The sequence below is a fragment of the Toxotes jaculatrix genome, chromosome 11 (assembly GCF_017976425.1).
Source record: "Toxotes jaculatrix isolate fToxJac2 chromosome 11, fToxJac2.pri, whole genome shotgun sequence".
NCBI classification, from domain to species: domain Eukaryota; kingdom Metazoa; phylum Chordata; class Actinopteri; family Toxotidae; genus Toxotes; species Toxotes jaculatrix.
The window spans coordinates 18,927,126-18,951,561 of record NC_054404.1 but is presented as its reverse complement, the minus strand read 5'-3'; the positions used below and the strand labels follow the sequence as shown (position 1 = coordinate 18,951,561).

The following is a 24,436-nucleotide window of genomic DNA, read 5'->3' as shown; positions in this document are numbered from 1 at the left end:
GAATCATTACGACCATCTGTATCACTGTTTGGTACTTTGTCTATTGACCAAGTCTCTCCACCACAACCCCCCTGCAATACTTAGAATTAAGCAAATAGACTCGTGAATACTTTATCTATATTTTTATTTTCTATGATTTGGTATATGGTATCTATCTACATGTTTATCTTTTTATCTAGTTATGTTTGTTTATTTTGTGCAGCAGTTTGGTATTAAACTCCACAAATAACCACCCAATTCAACTGCATGCTAATAAGATAAGACGTATAGTGTATTAGCAGTTGGACAGTACAGTTCATGCACTGCTGTAGATGTCCTCTACTTAATGCAGATAGAGTTTGGGTCCAGCTATGGGCGTTCATGCCTCAGTGGCTCTGAACAGAGCGATTACACACAGCCATTACCACACAATGGAGTTTAATTTCTGCTCCCCCGCTGAAGCCATGGCAGGATCTGGCACACAGGCTTCCTTAATCTGCTGCGGCTTGTGCCACCATTCAAATTTTTTCAAATCTGTAACAATCACTTGTCAGTGGTCAGTGATTGCCATTTAAATCTGTAGCTGTGTGGCTCCAACAATGAACAGTTGCAGATCATATGGCATCCTGGTTTATCTCTGCTCATGCTGGACTATCCTGTAGCACAACTGAAAGAGTTCAGCACCTATAAACTCCAAAAGTTATTTTCATAGAGAAAATTTGAGAATGAAATAATTAAATCATTATACTTTGTCCTAAAAAATGGAGGCTGCTTTCATTGTGTAGATTTTCGTCACCCCTTTGACGTAACAGTGTCTTATCTCAAAGCACAGGAGCTCGGGACAAAAGGATGATTTATTCCCCAGGGTGCAGACTGAGGCAGTGCAGCGGACGTGACCTGCCATCACTGCCACTGAGACCCTGACACCCACAAAACAAAGAATGTGCTGTAAATTACTCCTTCTCTCTGATAACCCTTGTTTTAATACCAGACAATCGAGGGTTTAAATGCCAAAGCTGTATGATTAGAAGTTTTTCTTGGAAAGAGAAAATTCTGCAGTAAATTTTACTGTTATGCTCTAAAATATTTAGAAATTTATGCTTTGCAGTACATCAGGTTAATATTTTGCAAATGTAATTTGGAAAAGGAAAAGTTTGTCAATAAAGAAGGCTTTGAATAATTAAAAATAACAAAAACACATACTTGCAAGTTATGCAATTACATACAGTAGATACAGTAAGAAGACAACGAAAAAATCCACATTTCACCATTTCAGTAGAGAAGACAACAAAGAACAAGAGAACTGTTTTTCATATAAAATAGTTTTTATTTTTGATCAAAAACTATAATTCAACAAAATAGAGTCTGCATGTGAAAAATAACATCTATTTTTCAACTCTACAAACATGTACTTACACTTTGACAAAATAGTTCCATGTTGACTTTAACTATGCAACTAAGAAAACAACAATTTTCTCAGAATCCACTGAACATTGCACAACATTTTAGGGCCATATCAAAAATAAGCGATAAACATACACCATTGCCTGTATCTTCAGTACAATCTAATGGTCATTATAATGACACTACATTTCTTTCATTGCTATACTTTGAACAAAAAGCTGCTCAACATTTCTGGGTTTCCTAGAAAAAATAAAGACTTCAAACTTCAATAGAAGCCTTTTTGATTGTCATACAAATACTAGATAAATACAAAAAGAAAATAATGCAATACAAATGTATTTACTGTCTCCCAGACTGCAGGAGATGTGCTCACATTGTCACTCACACCCAACAACATGACTGATTATCTGACAAATGGCAGCAGGTTTATGCGTGGACCTGATGTCCGTCAAACTGATAAGAGAACGATGAGTGGATGTACTCCTGTCCAGTCGGAGAGTCGTACCTCATGAGGCAGGGGTAGTTTTCTGTCTGCACACAGTCGAACTGCAGGTCCAGCCACTGCCTGTGAGGAGCGTTGTGCCTCCTGGCGTCTGTCAGGATCCGGTTGAGGGCCATGATGTAGCTGAGGGCCATCTGCAGGGTTTCGTACTTGGACAGTTTTTTGTCCTGGCCCCACTGGGGGACCACTTTACGTAAGCGATCAAAGGCTGTGTTCAAACCCTGCATCCTCTTCCTCTCTCTGGCATTGGCGGCCATCCGTCGTCTCGTGGCAGTCTCATACTTCTCTGGGCTCTTGGAGTCCGGTTCTGAGGACTCAGATCCAGAGTCAGTGCAGCTGGGTCGACGAGACTTCATGGTTTTTATTTGAAGAATCAAACCTGTGGTTGTCCTCTGGTCAGAAGGTCTCAGCTATAAGTCAATAGATTTGTCAGAGAAGTTTCCAGTTTCAGTTTCAGGGCTCCTCAGAGGTCTCCTCTGTGTCACAGCCTGGCTGATGTCCAAGCTGTGTGTCGTGTTGTGTGTTGGGTGTCAGATCCAAGCTCAGATAGTGGACAGTCTGAAGAGTCCAAGGTGTCTGTGATTGTGGAAACAGTGAGGGAGCAGCTTTTATAAGATGGAGCAGATGAACAGGTGGCAGCAGGTGGAGTCCCTGCCCTCCTCCCCCATCCTAAATATTGCTCATAGAGAAACACACCCATACAGACTCATAAACACCCACACCCACTCTGAGCCCTCACACACACACACACACACACACACACACACACACACACACACACACACACACACACACACACACACACACACACAACCACACACACACACACACACACACACACACACACACACACACACACACACACAAGGCATATATACACACACTCAGCACACACACACACACACAAACAAAACCTTAATGAAATTCCAATTATCCTGGGCTGGGCTATCTGGCCATGGCTTCACTCAGAGCCATGTGGCACAGACACCAAAAGTCTACCATCTGGTAGCTCCACTCACCACAGCTGACGGTGCAAACAAACTTTTAAAAGGCCAAGATTGTGAATATTTCTCTGTTGAACTTACGTTTCCACCAACTATGTAAAATCACTAAAAACCTAATAACTAAAGATTAAAGATTCAGCTCAGTTCAGCTTTAAAAAAAAGAGAGCTTTGGCACATTATCTCATATAAATACCATCAGGTATCAGCAAAATAAATAAAACTAAAACTCAAAAACTAAAACTTGATTTGATTTAAAATTCACTCTGCTGTCATGATTTCAAATTTAATTTCATATTTCACCTCAATGTATAATAAAAAAGTAATCTATTTCTTTCTTAATCAATATTTTATTATTTATAGTTTAAATGTTTTCTCCCTCTAAAATATAACATTTATATTTTTTTGGAAATTTTAAGAAATTTGTGACTCGGTCACTGTCTACTTAGTCTACTTAGCTGTCCTGTGTCTTAGGAATAAATCTGTCGAAATCACAACTTAACATTTTATTTATTTCTGATATTAAATATGAAATCTTTTGAAGCACCTCCTGTAAATCCATCGGGTTTTATTAAGTTATGTAAGCCACCAAGAAGTCCCCTTTCACTTCTCATGTAACTGGTCTCCATGTGATAATAACCATAATCTGAGATTAGCCTGAGGCAACAGAAGTGTAAGTGTGGCCTGTAACCTGAGGGATTTTAACAGCACATCAGGGGATTAGGAGTCTCAAGCAATATGGGCCAAGATGGATTACTGCACCGTCTGAGGTTTGGAGATCGGTTTGTGTGCAGGTCCACAAATATTAAAGTCTCCAGAAAATTCTTCTGCTTTATATCTTTAAAGTGCAGCTAGTCTGTGCGGATGTTTATCAGCGCTGCACAGTATGTGGGATGCATTAATGTTCCTTGTGAAGTGGGGACCACATGTGAAATAAATAATTGATCTGTGTAGTGGGCCGAGAAAATGAGACAGACAGAATAATTTGTCTGTCTGTCCGTCCCATCTGCCAGCATTGAATTCTGTAATACAGGAGGGTAGTCTCTACCCCACACACACACACACACACACACACACACACACACACACACACACACACACACACACACACACACACACACACACACACACACACACACACACACACACACACACACACACACACACACACACACACACACTCCAAACACACTCTTTACTGTCACTCAAAAGCCACACAAATAACTTTTGAAGCACAATTAAATGTTATTCTACTTTATACTTCAAGTTCCTGTTTTTTGGAGAGAAATGTAATTTTTACCTGATACATTGATCTGTCAGCTGTAGTTACTGATGCATTGCAAATTAAGGTTGTTTTTCAATTTTATGTACAAAAACTATGAGCTTGAAAAATATTGTAGAATTTGTTCTAAACTTCCCAACAATCTACATTTTAGTAAAAACTAATCAATCTTGACAAGCTACAAAATTAAAGTACAGGTTCCACGTCAATGCATCAATGATAATAATAATCCAATCAAATATTATATACATGCATTGTGAAAAGGAGAACATTCAATATTTAGATCAAATTAGAGTAATACAGTGCTTTTGTCCAACTTAAGTAAAATGAGATTGCAGGACTTTAACTTGTAATGGAGATGTTTACACCGTGGCATTGTTACTTTTACTTAAGTAAAGGCTGTGAATATTTCCTCCACCTCTGCTGCTTTCATTTCTGATGTCATCTTTGTCGTCCTTTGTCAGCGAGGACACACAGCTCCTCTCACTGTGTATTGACAGACTCAAAGCTTGGGTGTAGAGGCAGGTTATGAATGATTAATCACTGTCAGAGGCCTAGAATAATGCCCGTCTCTGGTATTGGGTCATGCACACAAGCTGATGCTGTCTGGTCATTTTGGGCTGGACTGGTTAGCTGTGCAATTAGGCATATAATCCCATCTACCAGTTGGTTCATTGATTACAGATTGATGTAGTTTGCCAGCTGCTGCTTGTCTTGTCTGAGGGCCTTGTCTGAGACGTGGCCCGTCCCTTCCGTGCCTTCCAATCTTGTTTTTTTTTTTTTTTTTTTTACAACCCCTCACACAATTGGCTTGTCTGAGCCCTGCCCTCTGTCAAAAGCCATATGTCACAACCGAGGAGTGACCCGTCTACTCTGACAGAAACACGTACCCTCATAAATCCAGATCTCCTTATGGAGAAACAGAGATTAGGATGCAAAGCGTATGTTTCAGTCCAGGAGAAAGTGTAAATCTCATTATCACCACAGGATTACTTTTAAATGAGCAGTGCGTATCAGCTCATACTTACTTTTAATAAGCATAGGCAAACACATAACAAGTGTGTTAATTCTTTGGCTTCAAATATGTAAACTTTGAGAATCTGGATTTAAAACATTGCTACTACTGTTATTATTATTGTGTTAATATAGCAATAATCAGGTTGAGTACACTATGAAAATATAAAACACCATGTAAAACATCATGGCAATATTCAGTATAATTCTATAGAGCAATAAATGAAAAATGGACTAACAAGTTTCCAAAACACTGAATTTTCTCAGAGTCCACAGATATTTACAGCTCAGCCACACATACAGCACCCACTTAACAAGTAGGTCTGGCAGCTGGTGAGATGAGACTGGGAGTATAATTAGGTCACGTAAGGTGAATGTAATTTTATGCCTATTTGAACTCTCTTCCCCTCTAATTGGACTGATTAGCAATGCTTAATTGGCTTCTGGGCTTTCCTATTTGTTTTGAATTTGGCATCAGTTTAAGCTAATAGGGCTCTGATTACAGCATAGTCAAAACAAGGTCTCAGTAATGACATGGTTTCAACTGCATCATTCCCTCTTTGATTGGGGAGAGTATTTTTACACACAAGCCGTTTTCATGCCAGACAGTGAAAATGCAGCAGAATGATTTTAGATGCTGCCTAATGCAACATTTATTCAAAACCACACTTCACTCATCTGAATAAATATAACTTTATTCTGAGAAGGACAAAACTATTTTACAATGTGCAACTTTACATCAGCTGAATGTGTGCTTTCAGACTTTTCTCCAATAAGTTTTTATACTGACTTGAATTTATTTAATCAAATCTATTATTATTATTATTATTATTATTATTATTATAAAAGTTCAACAGCAGCCTCTGCAGGATGCATTTGACTTGGTTGTGTCATTTTGCCGAAGCAAAGACAACATTTTTTTCTTATCACAAACTCATTTTTTCAGGGGTTCTTAGTCACATTCTGACTCATTCCTCTGATAACACATCCCAAAATGTAGATGCAATTAAGGAGATAAATCTCTGTCAATACAAAGATGATGAACTGAATAACCTGAAAGCCAAAACAAAAAAAAAAAAATCAAAGTGTTTCAGTGTTTCAACTACAAACCACGAATTAGACTCACCTAACAGCATACTATTATTATGAGTGTGAGCAGACAAACACACTGCGTGTTTGTTGAGTTATACAGTGTTGAATATTCATCAGCTATCAGCATGCATGCACATGAGAAACACGGTGCAAAACTGTGAACCAGTGATGGACATAAAGAAATAATTTAGTTAAGTGTAGAAAGAATCCCAACCTGCTGAAGCCATTTAAACTGATCTAAATGGCACATTCACGTGTCTATTAATATACTCTAAACTATTATTCAGCAGATTATTAATAAACAATAACTTAAGGCTACTTTTATATATATATAAACTTTTTATATAAAGCGAAAAAGAAACTAGTACTACCAGTACACATACAGTGACTTTAGAAAGCGTTCAGACCCCTTCACTTTTTGCTCACTTTAGGGTGATAAAGATTTGATTTTAAATAGATCAAATGACAATTTTTGCCCATCAGTCTATGCTCAATAATCCAAAATGACAAAGTGAAAAGGAATGAACACCACGTATGTTACGTTGTGGGCTACTCAGCAGCAGGGAAAGGGAGACTGGTCAGGGAAGGATGAATGCAGCCAAATACAGAGAGGACCTTAAATAAAACCTTCTCCAGAGAGCACAGGACCTGAGACTGGGGGGTTTACCTTTCAGCAAGACAATGACCTGAAACACACAGCCAACACAACATTGGGGTGGCTTCAGGTCAAGTCTCTGACTGTCTTTGAGAGGTCCAGCCAAAACCCAGACTTAAATCCCAAGAAACACCTGAGGAAAGACCTGAAGATGGGAGTTCACAGACACCCTGCATCCAGTCTGATGGAGCTTGAGAAGATGTGCCAAGAAAAATGGCATAATCAGCCAGAATCCAGGTGTGCAAAGCTTATGGAGACTTACCCGAGAAGACTGGAAGCTGTAACTGCTGCCAAAGGAGTTTACTGTATCCACTACTCTATCCTTTTTACAAAGTACTGAGTTCAAGGTCTGAATACTTTACTAAATGAGATATTTCCGGATTTTTGTTTTTTTTGCTTTTTTTTGTTAGTTTTTTAAAATAAATTTACAAAAAATTCTAAAAACATGTTTTCACTATGTCATTATTGATTATTGAGTGTAAACTGATTGGCAGAAATTGTAAATTTTATCCATTTCAAATAAAATTTACAAAACAGTGAAGTGTGCAAAACAGTGAAGGGGTCTAAACACTGTCTGAAACCACTGTACATGTGACTTGCGATAAAAATAAGTGGTGTTAAAACCACTCTGAGAATAGGACTAACTATTAAGAACAAATGTTATCACCAACATTCAGCAACAACCTCACCACTGAAGCTAAATATGATGTAGAAAACAAACGTGAATCATTCAACCCTGTCAGAGAACAATATTGAACACTGATGGCTCATGAGCTAAGACTTTGCAAATCTGTCATTTTTTTTCTGTATGTGAAACACTCTTCATATGACTTGAGTAAATAGGAATGGTGACAAACCCACTATCGGTGCTGGTAGCTTTAACGCAGTAATTCTTTGCCATTCTATTCTGAATGTATCACTTCAAATGCATCACACAAATCATATGACAATCATTGCTCAGGCAATCCTTCTCCCCTTTCCAATGTTTGGACCTCAGGGAGGTCACACATCCTGCTGGGAGGCCTCTGAGGGTCACAATGCTGGAGTGTTTGTGGGCAGCTCACAGTTCCTCGCTCTCCAGCGTGGCCTCAGGAGGCGAGCTGGAGAACAGGATGGGGCTGGTGTCTGATGTGGGGAAAGCTGACTTGATGTCGAGCCCCTGGCCGGTCAGAGCGGCGTAGCGGCTGCCCGTGCGCGGAGTTTTCTTCATGGGCGCGGGGATGCTCTGATGCCACTGTGCTGAAGGTGCAGCAGATAGCTAGCATTACTATGTAGAGCGACCTGCTGAAAATGTGGCACATTTCTGAATAAAGCTTAAAGCCACACTGCTATTCAGAATATTTACCGTAGATATCAAGCCTACAGGTGCAGGACACAATTCCAGCCTCATTTTTTGCTGACACCGTGTACCAGCCAGCATCGTCTTTTGTTGTCGGCTGGATAAGGAGACACACATATCCTGTGGCATCCTGGGTCATGCTGAAATAAACAGATAGTGGATAGAATTTATTCCAGCTCCAATAGCTGTCTTTGAAACTATTACGTTTTAATGCATGGTACTGAAACAGCTGCAGAGGAGCACTCGCACTAACCAGATTCTGTCCTTAGTTCTAGGAATGGTGTCATTGTCTTTCTTCCAGAAGATGAGTGGGGGGGGCATACCCACCACCCGACACTCCAGCCTGACTGGAGTTCCCTCGGGAATACCCATGTTCTGCAGCTTCTCCAAAAACTGGGGAGGGTGCTTTGTCTCTTTCTCTAAAGTGGACATGACTCAGATTACTGAAGCTTCCAAACAGGACATGAGACGTCAAATTAAAGCGACTGATTCATTCCTTTTCATCATCTAACAGCAAGGTCACTGATTGTATCCAGTCCTTACCCACAACTTTCAGGTCTAGACTAAAGGAGCTCTGTCCTGCTTTGTTGCTTGCAATGCAGGTGTATGTGCCCCCGTCTTTCTGCGTCAGAGGGTCAATGACCAGGGAATGGATGCCGTTCTCCCGCACCAGCATCTTGTGGTACAGGTCTGGATAGATTGGTCTCCCGTTGACCAACCACATCAGCTCAGGGTTGGGCAGTCCACTCACCTGGAAGACAAAGAAGGCTCTCAGTGAGGTGAGGCAAACATGCAACACCTTAGTGATTGTATCACCTGCTACCTACCTTACAGTCTAGTCTGCACAGTCTTCCCTCGTGAGCCAGCATGTCGCCCGGTGCCTGGAGGAAGTGAGGTCGAAAAAAGCGCTCCTGGGTTTGCTCACTCTCTACTTCCTGTATGCGGGCCCGCACCCTGAAAAACAGGTAGTGGTGAGGACAGCACGGGACACAAACGCACACTTTAATCCATGTCTCTGTTAGTTGTGGTGCTGGTTAGTAGGCAGAGAGAGGGCATTCTTCTCCAGATCCCACTACACACTCAGTCCTGCTCACCTCTGAGAGTGAATAGGTGTCATTCGGCTTCGGGGAGGCCCCGTTTGGACTATCAAATGACCCGAGCAGCTGATTCGTCCCTGATGGTCATCAAATATCAAATAGCAGATCAGATTTTTGCGTCTGGAGAGAAGGTGTTGACAACATGAATGGGAGCCCGGGAATGAACTACTACCTGTGGATTAGCTGCCATGACAGTGTAGTTGCCATCATCATCATTGGTTGAGGACTCTATGTGTAAAGCACAGGTCCCGTCCCCCTCTCTTATCTTCTTGTAATGGACGTTCTTCCTCAAAATCTGCTTGCCATCTTTGAACCAGTAAACCTGAGGAGTGGCACAGATGTGAATGATAAATGTGAGAGATGAAAGTTAAAGTTCATGTCGTCATGTGTGCAGCACAGTTGTTGGCCTCTCACCTTTGGAGGAGGGATTCCCACCACTTTACACGAGAAAGTGACAGGCACGCCCTCCATGGCCCTGAAGTTCTTCAGTTTCTTGTCAAATATGGGTGCGATGCATTTTCCCGTGGGTACGTCATCGTGCTGCACCTCATCATCCGACTCCTCCACTGGCGTTCGCTCCAAACGGAATTCAATCTCGCTCATTAGTCTCTGCTCAAAACTGGACACTTTGTACTCCTGGAAAAGGAAAACCACTACATCAAAGTAATCGCCGCAATCAGTGTTGGATCACTGCATGCACCGTCTGTCAGCACCAAATTTCCCTGAAAATTCAGTGAGTGCAGTAACATGCAGATACTGTACATAAAAGCTTATCGCATCGAGATAAGCGACAAATGCTCTGGGAGAGGTATGCAATGATCAGGAACATGAGACAACGTGCATCTATTTACCGTGAAGCAACAGTGGTTTTAAAGTAACAATCTATAACTCAAATCTGAAAACAGAAAAAATGTCTAGACTGTGACTTCAAACCACTTGGAGATAAGGATCATGCAGTGGCATCTGTGTGACAGTGTCACTCCTGGTTGGTGAAATATTTTGCTCGACCAACCAAACAGAATAAGGCTGAGGGTAAAACAGAGAACAGACGAAGATGAACTGTAGAGGTGAACTGCAGAGAAGAGAAACGTGATTTCTAGACATTTAAACATCTTATTCAATTCATCCTGAGAACCTATTGGTAGCTTTTTCATCTGTGGGTTTGCAGAAAGATGAAACTAGCTGGAGATTATTGAAGTGTGTGAAATGTTAAGGACAATATGAGGCTTTGTGAAATGAGTTTTCAGAAAAGTGTAATGAGTTTTTATGTCATACTGGCCTTTAGGGGAAATCTAAAATGAAAATCAGGAGGACAGGACTGCAAGCTTCAGTAAAATCAGTTAACTGAAAAGTCGTTACATTTCATTCGCTTAATGAATTTTAACCTTAAAATATGTTTATTATGATTATTCGTGCAGGTTATATATTAGTTAACAGAAGCTTGAATGCTTGATTAGACTTATTATTTAACCACGGTATTTAGATAAGTATATGAGAGTATCCAAAGTTTCGTAATCTCGGCCTGAAACAGTATAATAATCCATACAGCCTCGAGCAAAGCAGTGCTTGGGACGGGAAGATCCTTGTACCTCATCATAGTTAATGACAGTAGCAGGAATGTTTGGTCCAAGGGGTCTGCTCGCTGTTTTCCCCTCAATACTCAGCTTCTATGAGAGGATAGGGATGGATGATGAACTCCAACAACTACACACAAACTATACATACAAACATATACTGATGGAATAACACACAAGCTGCTGTTATTAGCATGCATATGTTATTACGGTACGTACACACGGTGATGAATAACCATGAATGACTGGGGAGGGAATGACAGCTGATGCTCTGCTGAACTGAAGCGAGTTAATGGTAAAGTAACTCATTATAAAATAATCATATGAATATATTGTGGAAAATATGAAAATTAAACTTATTATTGTTTCATCCCTATGTACAGGACAGGGCTCTGCCATAAATAAACACAGTGCACAGAAACTAAATCTTATTGTTTCAGGTTAACTAGGCTGCACATGCGACCTACCTAGCAGGTTAACTAGCTAGATGGTGTTGTGAGTTTGGGTTATTGCTCATCATTTTACACAATTTATTCATGGGATTATTTTATAATAATCTATTTCTTCATTTACTGTTGAAGACCTCTGGGGTTCCATAGGAGACAAGTGAGAATGCAGCACAGTCTTTGGTTAATATACAGTAAACTTCATACTTAAAAGTATATTACAAAAAAACAAACAACAACAACAAATCTAGATTGCAACAGCTGATTAGTTCAAATTTAGCAATCACATACTAACATGTCATTTTTGACAGACATATTCACACAGTAGTCTAATGTCTAACTGAGCAGGGACGTAATAAAGGCTGAAATCAGAGGACCCACCTTTTGGGCTAAGCTAAAACATGCAATTTGCATGATTATATGTATTCATCACTACATCACTGCAACTGAGAGAGTCAGAAAAGGAGAAATCAATCACAGCTGCAGAGCTGGAGACTGCCTAGTACCTGTTGATATGCAAAATGTGGAGTATCGTCTTTAAATCCAAGCTTTTTCTCAATATCTTGTAGGAGAATTTCTTTGCTCTCACGAATGTCTTCAGCTGACGGCAGGCGCACCTTGGGTACCTTCTTTTGTAGCCTGAAGAGACAGATGGGAAAACGTATTACAGCATGTGAGCATTCACCAATCACATGAGCACTGTAGTCCATCAGAGAGGGCGTACCCTAAAGGAGCTCCCTTGGGCAATCCCATTGAGTTTGTGGGCTGACTTGGGGTCAGGGACGGCAGGACGGAGCTGAGGAAGGCCACGGGGTTTTGAATGGGGCTGGGGGTGGAGCTGCTGGAGGTGGGAGATGAGGCCTGGGGAGGCGACTGGGCTCGTACAGCAAATACACTGTTCAGGAACTGCGCCGACCCTGGTGTTGGTGAGGATATGAGGGAAGGAGGGCTGGTGGGAGACTTTAGCACCCTCGTGGGGAAGATCCTTGGTGGAGGGGAAAATGGCGGGAGAGTAGGAGAGCTGGCTGCAGAGGAGTTGAGCTCAGCGGCCAGCTCGTGGAGCAATGGCACTGGGGATTCAGTCGGGGAAGGACTCCTGACTGGTGAGAAAGTCTGAGCAGCTATGAACTCTTTAGGCCGGGTGTAGTTGAAGGTGTGGGAAGTGGCGGTGAGGTTCATGAGGGAGGCGTGGGTGCTTCTCAGTAGAGGAGCAGGAGAGGTGATCTGCTGTAAGGCCGGGGTTGAATCTGTGGGAGCTGTACTAAGCTTTGGTGCAGGAGGAGAGGAGAACTGTAAAGTGGGTGTAGGTCTGGCAAGAGCTGCAGGGGACAGGTTGAGGTGCGAGGCATGGATGGTGTTCATCTGTGTCACGGTAACTGAGCTGAGAGGAGGAGCTGTGTTCAGCTGCGGGGCAGGTGGAGGCGAGGTCACCACTGAAGACGTCTTTAGCTGAGGAATAGAAGGTGGGGAGCTGAAAAGAGGAGCAGAAGAAGTGTTGAGAGGCGGTGAAAAGGTGGTGTTGAGTGCTGGAGCAGAGCTCAGTGAGGGAGCAGGGGGGGCGGTGGTGGTCAGGAGAGGTGCAGAGGGTGGCATCTGCAGAGGGGAGATTGTGGTGTTCAGGTAGGGCCGGAAAGGTGGCGGATGGGATTCACGGTGCATTCTGGGTGACCACAGCGGACCTTCGTGGGAGCTTTGGACCTCAGGTTGGATCTGGATCTGTAGTGGGGGGTGGGGCTGAGGCGGGATGTGGGTTTGGGTCTGAGGTTCAGTTTCCTGCTGCTGCTCCATGAGGACTTGGTTGTGCAGAAGCTGGAGCTGGGCTGGGTCCCTGTCGAGGTCAAGCAAAACCAAAGTAACAGATCAACTACCAGAAAAAATGACACTATACATGGTGAGGATGAGAGAGGCTCAGTGCTCTGTTCTCATAAATTAAGTCCAGTAAACCCCAGCAGGAATGAGCCAAAGTCAGCATGAAGAATACTCTGCCCTTTTATGGGCTACTAACAAGTAGCCTACAAACAAAACACTGTTCAAGCTCAACACACTTTCAGCTTTCACTCTAAACAGGATGTTCTGTTTTATTTATCATGGAATTACTGCAAATTCACTTAGACTGAACAATGCAGGACATATTTTCATATTTATCCTTGTTTTTTTTTAAGCCCATGATGTCAAGCACAAAAACAAAAGTTAACAGCTTATCGCACCAAATGAGATTTCATTCACAGCATTATCTGAAATATTAGATGAACATAAATGCATAGAAGTAAACTTACAAATAGAAGACGCCATCCTTTGTTTTAGAAAGCCTGAAGGTCCACATTTGAAGTCCGTATGCATTCATTTATGAATTGCAACTGATTACAGCTGCTAGCTGAGCCAGTGGAGGAGGAACCTCCCACCTCTAAATACAGCCCATCTAATTTATCTCGATGCAGCTCAAAGTAAGGACGTGACTTTCAGAGCCCACGCACAACATCTCTTTTCCTCATACTGAACTGCTGCAGACCTTTCTGACAGCTTTATGTTAGTTTCAGTTAGTGAAACTGCAGATACTCATCTAACTTGTACTTGACTTAACTTTTCTTTTTTGCTCTACTCACAGTTTGGGTTTAGCCAGCACTGGTGGTGGTTCTTTGTTGACTGAAACCTGAGTGACGTCTTCATCACCCTGACTGGACGCGTCACTTTGTTCATCCTCCTCATCCTCAGGCAGTTTGAAGTGCACGCGCAGACCGACTCTGGAGCTGGAGCGTGAGTCTCTGTGGTTTGCCATGGTGCCTGACTTAAGGCAGGAGTTTGGAGGAGGATCAGGGAGGGGCACCACAATGGGGCTCCCATTCTGATGGTTTGGGGTCCCCTTAGCTTTAGCGCTCGTGTCAGGCAATGTCAGCATAGGTCTGGACACTTCCTGCTCCGCTGAGGTCTCCACTGCAGATAGAGCAGTGAAGGGTTTTGGAAATGAGAGCACCTGTCCACTGTTCTGGGTTTCTGGACCTACTCCACTGGATCCAGGAGGGTCCTGGTTAAAGTGGAGAGGATCTAAGTTTGGGGTGCTGGTGCTACGAAAGTTCAGGTAGGAGCTGCTGCTCAGGCTGGAGGGCTCCAGACTGGGCAGGCTGGTGCGAAGGGGGTCTGGACGCAACATGCTGGAGCTGTGGGGGTCCAGACGGAAGGTGCTGGTGTTTACAGGGTCCAGGCGTAAAGTGCTAGAGGTGAGCGGGTCTAGGCGAATGGTGCTGGAGTGGGGCTTGATGCTGTTGCTCATAGTAACTTCTGGTTGAGGGTTTACAGCGGGAGCTGAAGGGGAAGGGTCTTGGGTTCGACCAGGCTCCGTCGTTAAGCTGTTGAAAGGCCTCACGTGGTTGGTGATTCTGCCATTGCCTGATGAGAATCAGAGAGATGGATGCACAGAAATTTCAGTGAACCTTTATAAGAATATGACACTGTTGCTGATTTTGAAAAGCAAAACAGAAGTGTTACCTCTGACCCTCAGTGCAGCAGTGCTGGACACGGTTCCATACTTGTTGCTTGCTGTACAAGTAAACACCCCCGAATCCTCTGGAAAGACCTCAGCAATGACCAAAGTGCATATTTCCTCTAGAAGTAATGATAAAAAAATAAGTAAAATAAAGTGATACTCACATAATCAAGCTGGTTTGGTTTGACTGCACCATATTAATTTCTCTACTACAGAGAGTCTCAGTACAGTGAGGAAAGATACATGACTTGTGGTTCAAATGCCTAGCAGTGGGGTTTCTTTGTGTCACTGGGGCTGAGAGTCTATCTGCAGCTAAGGCAGGTTGAAATGATCTGCCATGGTGGTTTGACACAGGATGAGAGACCTCCTTATATGGTTCAGAGTCAGGGAAAAGTAGCCCTGGTTTATGTACAGAAGAAGAACAGAAGCCTCAGCCAATGGCTATAAACACTTCAGCACAGTAAAATGTACACACTGCAGCATCACACACACACACACACACACACACACACACACACACACACACACACACACACAGGCAGCTGCTTCAGTGCAGTCAACACTTGTGTTTTTGACAAATGAGGATTTTATGAAATACAGTATGTACCTGATTCAGTTGGAGATCTTGGTTCTGAAATGGAAACAAGGATCTTATGAAACTGTAGTAAAATGCAACAGCTGAAGTTATGCTTTAACCCTGTGAGACCTGAACTATGAAAGAATGGTCAGAAAATTCTAATTTTTCAAATATGAACTCTTTATTTGTCCCTTTGACAAAATGTAAAAAAAAAAAAATTAAAAAAATAAATTCTAATTATATTTTTTGTTTGTATCACACATGTCAAAACATTTGGAAAAGTGAGGGGGGTCCACCAGGAGTCAGTATACGAGCATAAGAGTTCATCTAAAAGGGTTAAATGCAAAGTTTATGCTTGATGGTGATGCAATGAGTCCCAGAAATGTGGGTATCATATATGATACGTACGGGCTCACAGGGTTAAGTATAAAATCAGCAGTTATATTTATAATTATATACCACAATCAGTTGAAGCAAAATAACTTTGATTTATGTTTGTGAACACATCCTTAACCTGAATGTCTTTTACAGTGATATCGACATTTTTCAGCTTTTTGGTCTCACTAACTGGACAGGATTTGATATAAACCATTTTTTTCACAGATAAAGGGCTTTATATTTTTGTGTCTACTAATTATATTAATGTTTTGATTTATTTCAATGTGTTTTTATTGTCTGCACATCAAGGTTAAGAATCAACAATCATTAAACTGTGAGATCACAGAAATATATTTGAAACATTCAGAATCAAATTGACTCATTGAAGTCTTTATATTCTGCATTTTCAAAAACAAATAAACAAACATTTGCTCATTTGCACTTTTAATGTGACAGCAGCAGAGTTTACTTTTCTGCAGGATCCTGAAATCAGGGGAGTCTTCTATGATTTTCCCCTCTCTGTACCAGTCCACTCGAGGTGACGGTGCTCCTTTCACACGGCACTCTAGCACCACCAGCTGGCCTTCAGACACAAAGAGGTCCTGCAGGCTCTGGTGGGAAAAGACAGGCTGTATGTTACATCAATAAATATATAGTGTAATAGAAGGCAGTGTTGGTGCTTTCCAGAATGATCCTACCTTTGTGAATACAGGGGCAGCCATGATTGGTTGCCCGTTTAACCCTTGCAGATAGCTGTGGCTGGAGTTTTGACTCTGAAGACAAAAAAACCCACAGAGGAGGATTAAAATATGCAAAACTAAATCATTAAACAAAACTTCTAGTGGAAGGAAGTGTTTCAGCTGTTTTACCTCAGGTTGGGGTGTTTGTGTTGGAGCTGCCTGAGCAGATGAAACCACTGGGTTCAAAGGCAGGGATGTAGCTGTCGCTGTAGCTGCCTGCTGTGATGTGGATGTGACAGGGACAGACGCTGACACTTCCTGGGCTTCTGAAAGTTCTGAATCTCCTTGTGACAAAGTAGGAAACGTCTGGACAGGTAACACTGTTGTCTCCTCCTGAGCAGGCTGTGTTGTGGATGCCACAGATACTCTGGAGAACTCTGGGACGGAAAGTACTGTGGTGGTTGTCTGGACCAGTGGAGGAGGTTGATTGGTTGGTGGTAAGGAGAGCTCCTCTGCTGGTTCCTCAGTGGCTGCTGCAGGTGGCGATGACAGAAACTCCTCTTCTGCAGATGGGGTTTGGCCCGATGATGGAGATAAAGCTGGAGCTGACTCTTGGGTTTTCCTCTGCAGCCTGTGGAAATCACAGAAGGAAGAAAGGTCTCATTTAGCATAGCAAGGAGCTGGCTAAAAGTCCATATATATTATTTTTTGACATGGGACTAAATGACAATGAAGTAAAAACTCACTGGGCTACATGTTCAAAGTGCTGTTCCCCCTCAGAATCCGAAGAGGAAGCACCTGTAGGACCAGAGAACAAACAAGTGAAGAGCACTCATCTATAATGATGTTTCACATAAGAGTCATATGATACGTAAGACATCATAAGAAACATAAGAATCACCTTCAACGTAGATCTCAGCCGACGTGGAGTCAGTACCATAGAAATTAGATGCAAAGCAGGAGTAGCGTCCAGTATCTTCCTCGAACGCCTCTGCGATGATGAGAGAGTGCAGCTCTCCGTTGGTGACGATCTGAATGTCGGGGCTGTTCTCCAACTCCTTGCCTTCACAAAACCACCTGTAATTGAATATATACAGAGAACTGTTTAGTACAACTGAGCATCATAAGCATCATAAACAAAGAAGTATGTTGGGAAAACTGATGTTTGCTTAAACTGTGTACCTGCCATTAGCTTTAAAGGCACCCTGTGGTGATTTTGACCACTAGTAATGCTACAAAGAGATGTTTTTGTTTCATGTGATCAAGGGCTGACATGAGCATATGAGCGGCAGAGAAGAAGAAGACTGCTGGCTAGTAAACAAATGGATGTAAACAATGTGATATACAATTTAGTATATTTAAAAACTGACATAGCAAATGTCTTATAAGAAATGCAATGTATTCAACATTCGTTAAACATAAAGGATGCACACAATGCACTTCGGAGTAAACACCATTCTTAGTTGTTTACATGCAAAAGTTCCTTTAATGAAGCTTTATTAATTTTCTGAAAATTTTCAGAGAAATTACAAAATAAAACCAGCTTAGTAAGTAAGTAAGGAAGTCGTTTATTTATATTTCAAAAACCCTTTTGGCGAATCAAATAAGATGTTGGAATCACTGGATCTAGTTTGGGGGTGAAAAGTAACTAAAGTGCTCTCATTTCAGTAACCGAGTTTCTAGTTCATGTAAAGGCAAAAATGAAATGGTTATGTTCAGGATGGACAGGAAGAACAAATATGCTATAAATCAAAGAGAAACAACATTAAGTGTCTTAATAAAGGTTTGGGCTTCACTACTATTCAATAGCAACACAGTCTCCATGTCAGTAGAACTCTATCAGGGGGATCAACCATACTTTCAAATACATTCCTTCATTTAACCGGGATTTGCTATTTCAGTAGAGTATTTTAAGACGCTTCTACCCTTGCTCTATTATTTAAAACCCAATCTTTACACAGTTCTCTTTTTCCTCGTATTAACCTTCTGATACTATTTCTATGAGGGTGGTACCATGTGGTGTCGTTCCCAGTTCCCTAATAGTGCTTTTGGCTTGGTGCCATTCAATAGAGTTATGCAGGCCAAGAGGAAAATGTTTTGATGAGCAAGCCCTATCCCTTTCCCTGTAAGACAAGAAGCAACGCCAGTACGCCTTGCCAGGCTGGAGGCTGCTTCAGCGCACTGTTGATGTTATGAAGATGTGGAGAACAAAATAATCGATCTAAAGGCACCTATAGAGTAATGTGTTAAAGCTAATGAATCTGGTTCGATAAGTGTTTTTCTTAGATTTGTGAGAACAAAGTTTCCTAGATGGAGCGAGTTACATCATATCAGCATCCTAAAGCCTCATAAACCTAATCGATATTATAATCTATAATTTTATACTGTTAAACTAGGAATAAACAGGATGTGACGTATGTACTATTAGCCTACCTGGTGATCAACCTGGTGTCTTTACCAGTTCCTAACAGTGCCTCTGACTGGGTGCCATTCAGTAGAGGTATGCAGGTCTACATGACTAACGGTACATGGCTGGCATTAGTCCTACTCAGTAACATCTAGGATAACTGGAGCTGCAGTTGGCAACAGTCTATTTTTTCATTGTAAAACTATAATAGTAAACCTCTAACTTCCTCCCTGTCTTGACCAGCAACATACACAGCAGCCACTACGTCAGAGTACATCTATTTTGAGCAGACGAGGCCTTGATGCTTTCTTTAATCCAGCCAATAAACAAACAGGAATGAGGTGATGTGTTACCCTCTGGCAAGAAATCAGCATACAATCATAAATCACATCCAGTGCTTTCATCAAGCTCATAGATCAACAAGGTCAAATGGTTTTTTTTAATGATTATGTAGGCAATTATCCTGCTTAGCACTGCAGCCAAAAATGTCCCAAACTGTAGACTGTTTCAAAAAGCAGTTTACACAAAAAAAAAACAATTCCTCAGAACACAAACTAAGCTCCCAATGGTTTCTCAACTAGTCTGATCTGTGGAGAGGAATTCATTTAAGCTTTGGTTTTGGTATTTTGGTAATGTGCTGTCAGTGTCCTGCATGAGCCGAGCACTGTCCTTTCTAATGAGCAAGGGTCTAAATTGAAAGCATGAGTAGCAGAGGAGGTGGCTGGTCTGTGAGTCAAAGACCACGCTCGCTGCACCTGTCGGGGCTATTTTCCCTCTGGAGATCAGAACCAGAGAGGAGATTCCCTCTGGAGCCTGGGAGCTCTGACTGGCTGACCCAATCGCATACGCACAACGCTAAACATAGACTTAGAGTACGCACAATGCTATACTCTGACACACCAGAGACAGAACACCGCGGCAAACTGATAGGAAATATGAACCTGACAACTCTATTTTCACTTCTTTAAGTCACAGTCACACACACAAACACACACGCAGGCATACAGTTCGTCTCACTGAGGTCAATGACAAACAGAAGGTGCAAAATAAGAACCGTGCTAGAACACAATTTTAAGGAAGACACATTTTTAAATTGAAACCACAGCAACAGCACTCACATCCTCAAACACATATCTTTATAAGACAATGAGGCCAAAAACAAACCATAGAAAGTTATACACAGAGCAATGACTGTATGAATCATCTTACCAAGCTCCTCATGCTTCTGTCAAGAGCTCGGTCAGTTCCATTATCAGACGCGACCACAGCTCACAGTGCCAGTCCAGTCTAAAAATGGCCGAGAGCTACATTCTCCCCCGAGCGAGTATATGTTAGTGGCTCAACATTGTTCCGTAGGACTAACAAGCACATGCCCCCCTATAGTCTGACACCACAGCTCCACTCATTCAAGTGTTTGGTGTCCTGGGAGGGAAACTGCAGGTCCAGTCAGAGTTTTAAAACATATCTAACAAAACTTCCATAAAAGAGCCCAATCCAAGCATTAACTGGAGTGTAAATTGTTAAGTACTCCAATACCAGAGGCATTTGATGTGATTATTGTCCCAGACATAACCCTGACCACACACAAACACAAACACACACGCACGCCATTCAGAATCAGCTGTTGGCTTTCATCACATGTCACGTCTGTCTGTATGTGCCAAGTAAAAACAGCATCATTCATCTTAATTCACACTTCTCAAAAACACTTTGTAATTTTAGAGTGTTATCTGAAGCCCAGACACAACATAGCTCATAATGTGGGTCACAAATTATATATAAATCATTCTTTTAAATACAAGATCCTGATTGATACAGGAGTTAGAAAACGGAACATCAGCTGCTAGTTGGTTTTACATAAATGCATAATATAGACAAACATTTATGTTAAGGATCTTTTAAATTTGGGTATTAAAAATTAGTGACCATGATTTGGCCTGAGTGGAACACTGTACATCTAAAAAATAAACACGTCAGTGATCTCTGGTGGACAAACGCACAGCGACACGGCTTTTACGTTACCTCAAACATATCTTTAGTGCTTCTCTGCTGCAATTTGGTGTAGCATATTAGCACATGTAGGTGGTAAAACCCATGTATGTCTGACAAAGTCAATATTGAAAGAAAATATTAGGCTCTGGTAAACACCCTGTATTCCTGTGCAAATCATTTAAAGCATGGACAATACCTATTATATACCTTATTTATCTGCAAAATGACTTGTATGTAATGTATTTTTATATATTAATGTGTGAAGGAAGTGAAGTAAAGTACAAGTACCTCACTTTTCTACTTCAGTACTGGAGTGAATCTTTACTGTAGTATTATGTTTTTTCAGTGAGATAAATGTAGAGTCGTTTTGAAAGAGCCTGAAAGCAGGAAGTCTTTCTGTGTCTCCTGCAAACTAAGATAATAGTCTAATAAAATAATATTAGAAAGCCAAAGAGCTTAGAAACTGTCCAGTTTCACTTACCGGACTTCAGGTGCAGGGAGTCCTCTTACAATGCAGTCTAACTGGACCTTGCTTCCCTCTGGAACTTCCCTGCTTTTCAGTTTTTGGATGAAATGAGGAGGCTCACACACTGGCTCCGCTGGGTAGGGAGTTTCTGTCAGGGCACAGCTTTCAGCCTCCTCCTCCACCTCCTGGGTAACACAGTCGTACTGCTGCTCCTCAGTAATCCTGCAGTCCTGATACTCCACATGCCCCGTCCCAGAGTCCAGCTGGACCTCTGGTTGGTGGCTGACAGCAGGGCTGGGTCTCTCCTTCTCCACTTCCGCGGGCATGACAGCACGTTCCCTGTTTTCTGAGCTGACGAGGGGATAAAGTGTCCCATCGTTCGGGCTCTTGTTCTGGACCCTACTCCTGTGAGCTTTGCAGGCTCTTGGTCGTATCCGTTTGGAGGTGTTGGCCTTGAAGAGAGAGGAGAGCTCCTCAATGAAGTCCGCTGCCTTGTTGAGAAACTCCTTCTTGGACTGGGTCTCCAGACCGTACGGGGCGTTCCTGGCAGACCTGTTAAAGTCGTTGAATCCTTCGCTGGAGTCCCTGCTGTTCCTGATCATGTTGTCCTGCCGTGTGGAGGCTTTATGCATCTTTCTGTCTGATGTGAATGTTGTGTGTGCTGCTGGCAGTTCTTTGAAGTCAGGGGCTGGCTGGGTGAAGGACACAGTGGAAGGAGCAGCAAAAGGTGCAGGAGAGGGGTTAGCGAAGGGAACAGAAGGGGATGTAGAGGCAGAAACTGAGACTGAGGCAATGCTGGAGGAGGGGGTTAACGGGGCGACAGAGGCCTTGACCTCTGCCCTCTCCTCGTGAGGCTCGTGTCCGATGGCCTGGCGAGCCAGGTTCACACTCTTATCCAACTCTTCCTGGCTGAGGAAGGCTGACAGGTCTGGGAATTGGGGGTCACTGTGGCCCACAGAGTCCTCAGCCTTGCCTTTGAGTGACCCGTAGATCTGAAGACGCGTGGAAGAAGCATCTGAGCGGCTCATCTCGCTGTGGCGCTGCTGGGCTCTCGCCTCTGCCAGGTAGCTCTCTCTTAAGAGCTGAGACAGCGATGGCGGCTGGTCAGCGTTGTTCTCTTGCATGCTGTGGAAATAATCACAGGGCATTCAGTTACATTCAAGTTTCCATCTTCCAAAACATACTGCAGCTTTTTAGAATGATTTCCTACCTCCCAAATGGGTCAGTATAGTTTCAGTTGCAGGTGCTTTTACAAGAAGTATCTGCACTCTGTCAGTCACTTGTACTTACTTAAAATTCAGCCTTTCAGGTTTTTAGATTAAATAATCTTTTTTAATCTAAGATTTAAAATTCCCCTGTTGATCAAATCTTTGTCAGAAACTCTAAATATTGAAATCAAACAGCTGATAATATAATGGACAAAAAAATTAAGTTAGCAAGTTGATTTTCATACTGTCCATAAAATGATCGAAACCAGCAGCTGTGGGGGAAATGGGACAATAATCTAAAACTACACGTTATGGTAATCAGCAGAGTTGAAACGATTAGCCAATTAACTGATTAGTTGATTGACAGAAAATGAATCGGCAGCAATTTCAATTTTCAAGTAAATCTGCCTAAAATGTAGTTTCCACCTTTTTAGACGTGTAGATTTTCGGCTTTTCTCTGCCTTCTGTCAGAGGAAACGAAATATTTTCTCTGAAACAGAAATCAGCATGCGCTCTGGGAAACTACAAGGGGAATTTTTCACAGTTTTCTGATATTTTACAGAACAAACAATTTATCAATGAATCATTACTGACATGAAATTACTGACATGCCTAAGAGACTTTTAAATGTCTAAGGCAGCTAAAAGGAGAATGACTAATGGTCAGTAGATGAAAATCAAAGCCCTTGTTTTGATCCCTTCACATATTGGTCAGAGATACCTGCAACTTATAGAGTTGATAAATACATACACTGGTAAGTCCCTCAGATATAACTTGCATTAATATTACACTCAACATTATATTAAAACAACTGTGAAATATTTAGTGCAAAGATGGAGCATGAAGACAGAAACTGTTGTTAAAAGCAGGGGATAAATGGTAAAAATAGCTTTTTATTTCAGCCTAATTTCAGCCTTCCTCTGGCCTCCAGAGGGGATCAGGTTCATGTGCTGACACCAGATCTGATGAGATACACGCAGGCTTTTTTATCTCCTGTCTATCTCTGACCAACACTTTCATGACGTTTAGTCTTTGCACAACTTTTTGACACTAGGCATGAGCAAGTTATTGAATACAGACATGAGATAGGGTACACATATGCTACTGACACTCAAATCAGCGCAATTAAGAGAGACAGCAATGCCCTTCCAACAGACCTGAAGCTGCAGCTGTTGTGTACATTAATCCTTTGCAAACAGCCTCCAAGCCCACCAAGTCATATCTAATAATAGCGAGGGGTTCAGTTTACATGAAGAAAATCAACAAAAAAAAAGGAAAAAAAAAAAAAGAAGCAGACCCCGCCATCCTGTGTGCTCTTGTTATCGTGATTTTGATCAGTCACAACAGTCATTAATCCAATTACACAAACACAACTATAATTATCATAAATGAGGCACTACTGAGTGAGATAACACACAATCCCAGCCCACACAGCTGAACGGGCCCCTGGCTAAACACAGCACCACACATGCATGCAGGTTAAGATCATTTAATTAAATAGGAGAATAACAATCAAACTGAAATAGACTTAAGCTTGTCTAAGCCTCAGTGTCAGAGATTTTCTGAGGCCATACACAGCGTGTTAGGCGGACAGTCAACAGGACACTGTGAGCAACAATTAAATTAGGGGGTGGTGTGTTTTACCTTCAGAATAAACCCAGCTGCCGCCCTGTGAAGGACTGGTAAATCCTCAGAGTGCACCTGTGCTCAAAGAGGGAGATTCCGGTCTTCCGGTTGCTGCCACCTGGGGAAATCTTGGACACAGGCAGCTGCCCAGCCTTCCTGGTTTTCTCGCGCAGAGTTAACCTTGGAGTTTACAGGAAAATATGGAGCCGAGTAGCTAGGGTAACCTGTCACCAGTA

General features: G+C 42.1%; 2 protein-coding genes across 4 annotated transcripts; both read right to left on the bottom strand.

Annotated features, from left to right (window-relative positions):
- Nucleotides 1-1,809: 1,809 nt before the first annotated feature.
- atoh7 (atonal bHLH transcription factor 7) lies at nt 1,810-2,241 on the bottom strand. Its single transcript, XM_041050348.1, has one exon. The coding sequence runs from the start codon at nt 2,239-2,241 to the stop codon at nt 1,810-1,812; it is 432 nt and encodes a 143-aa protein (XP_040906282.1).
- A 5,105-nt stretch (nt 2,242-7,346) lies between these two features.
- Nucleotides 7,347-24,410, bottom strand: mypn (myopalladin). 3 transcript variants are annotated; one of them, XM_041049747.1, is made up of 22 exons: nt 24,219-24,410; nt 23,001-23,064; nt 21,382-22,491; nt 17,403-17,578; nt 17,248-17,299; nt 16,691-17,132; nt 16,520-16,594; nt 16,291-16,432; nt 15,474-15,497; nt 14,869-14,985; nt 13,989-14,769; nt 12,110-13,213; nt 11,892-12,024; nt 10,955-11,032; nt 9,780-10,001; nt 9,538-9,687; nt 9,363-9,442; nt 9,096-9,222; nt 8,812-9,019; nt 8,522-8,687; nt 8,275-8,408; nt 7,347-8,168 (listed from the first exon to the last, which is right to left on the bottom strand). In XM_041049747.1, exons 3-22 carry the CDS (start codon nt 22,488-22,490, stop codon nt 7,990-7,992), a joined length of 5,499 nt encoding a protein of 1,832 aa, XP_040905681.1. In that variant the 5' UTR covers nt 22,491; nt 23,001-23,064; nt 24,219-24,410; the 3' UTR covers nt 7,347-7,989. The 3 variants fall into 3 exon arrangements, with proteins under 3 accessions (XP_040905681.1, XP_040905683.1, XP_040905682.1); XM_041049749.1 differs by having other exon boundaries at nt 10,955-11,029; XM_041049748.1 differs by lacking the exon at nt 23,001-23,064.
- Between the last annotated feature and the right edge of the window lie 26 nt (nt 24,411-24,436).

Bases quoted from the DNA above. Each gene is read 5' to 3' on its own strand.
- atoh7 (XM_041050348.1), bottom strand. From the start codon at position 2,241: ATGAAGTCTCGTCGACCCAGCTGCACTGACTCTGGATCTGAGTCCTCA.
- mypn (XM_041049747.1), bottom strand. From the start codon at position 22,490: ATGCAAGAGAACAACGCTGACCAGCCGCCATCGCTGTCTCAGCTCTTA. The intron at 17,579-21,381 runs GTAAGTGAAACT...ATTCAATTACAG, and splicing joins CTCCCTGCACCTGAAGTCCG to GTGGTTTTGTGAAGGCAAGG. The intron at 13,214-13,988 runs GTGAGTAGAGCA...TGACCTCGACAG, and splicing joins GTGCTGGCTAAACCCAAACT to GGACCCAGCCCAGCTCCAGC.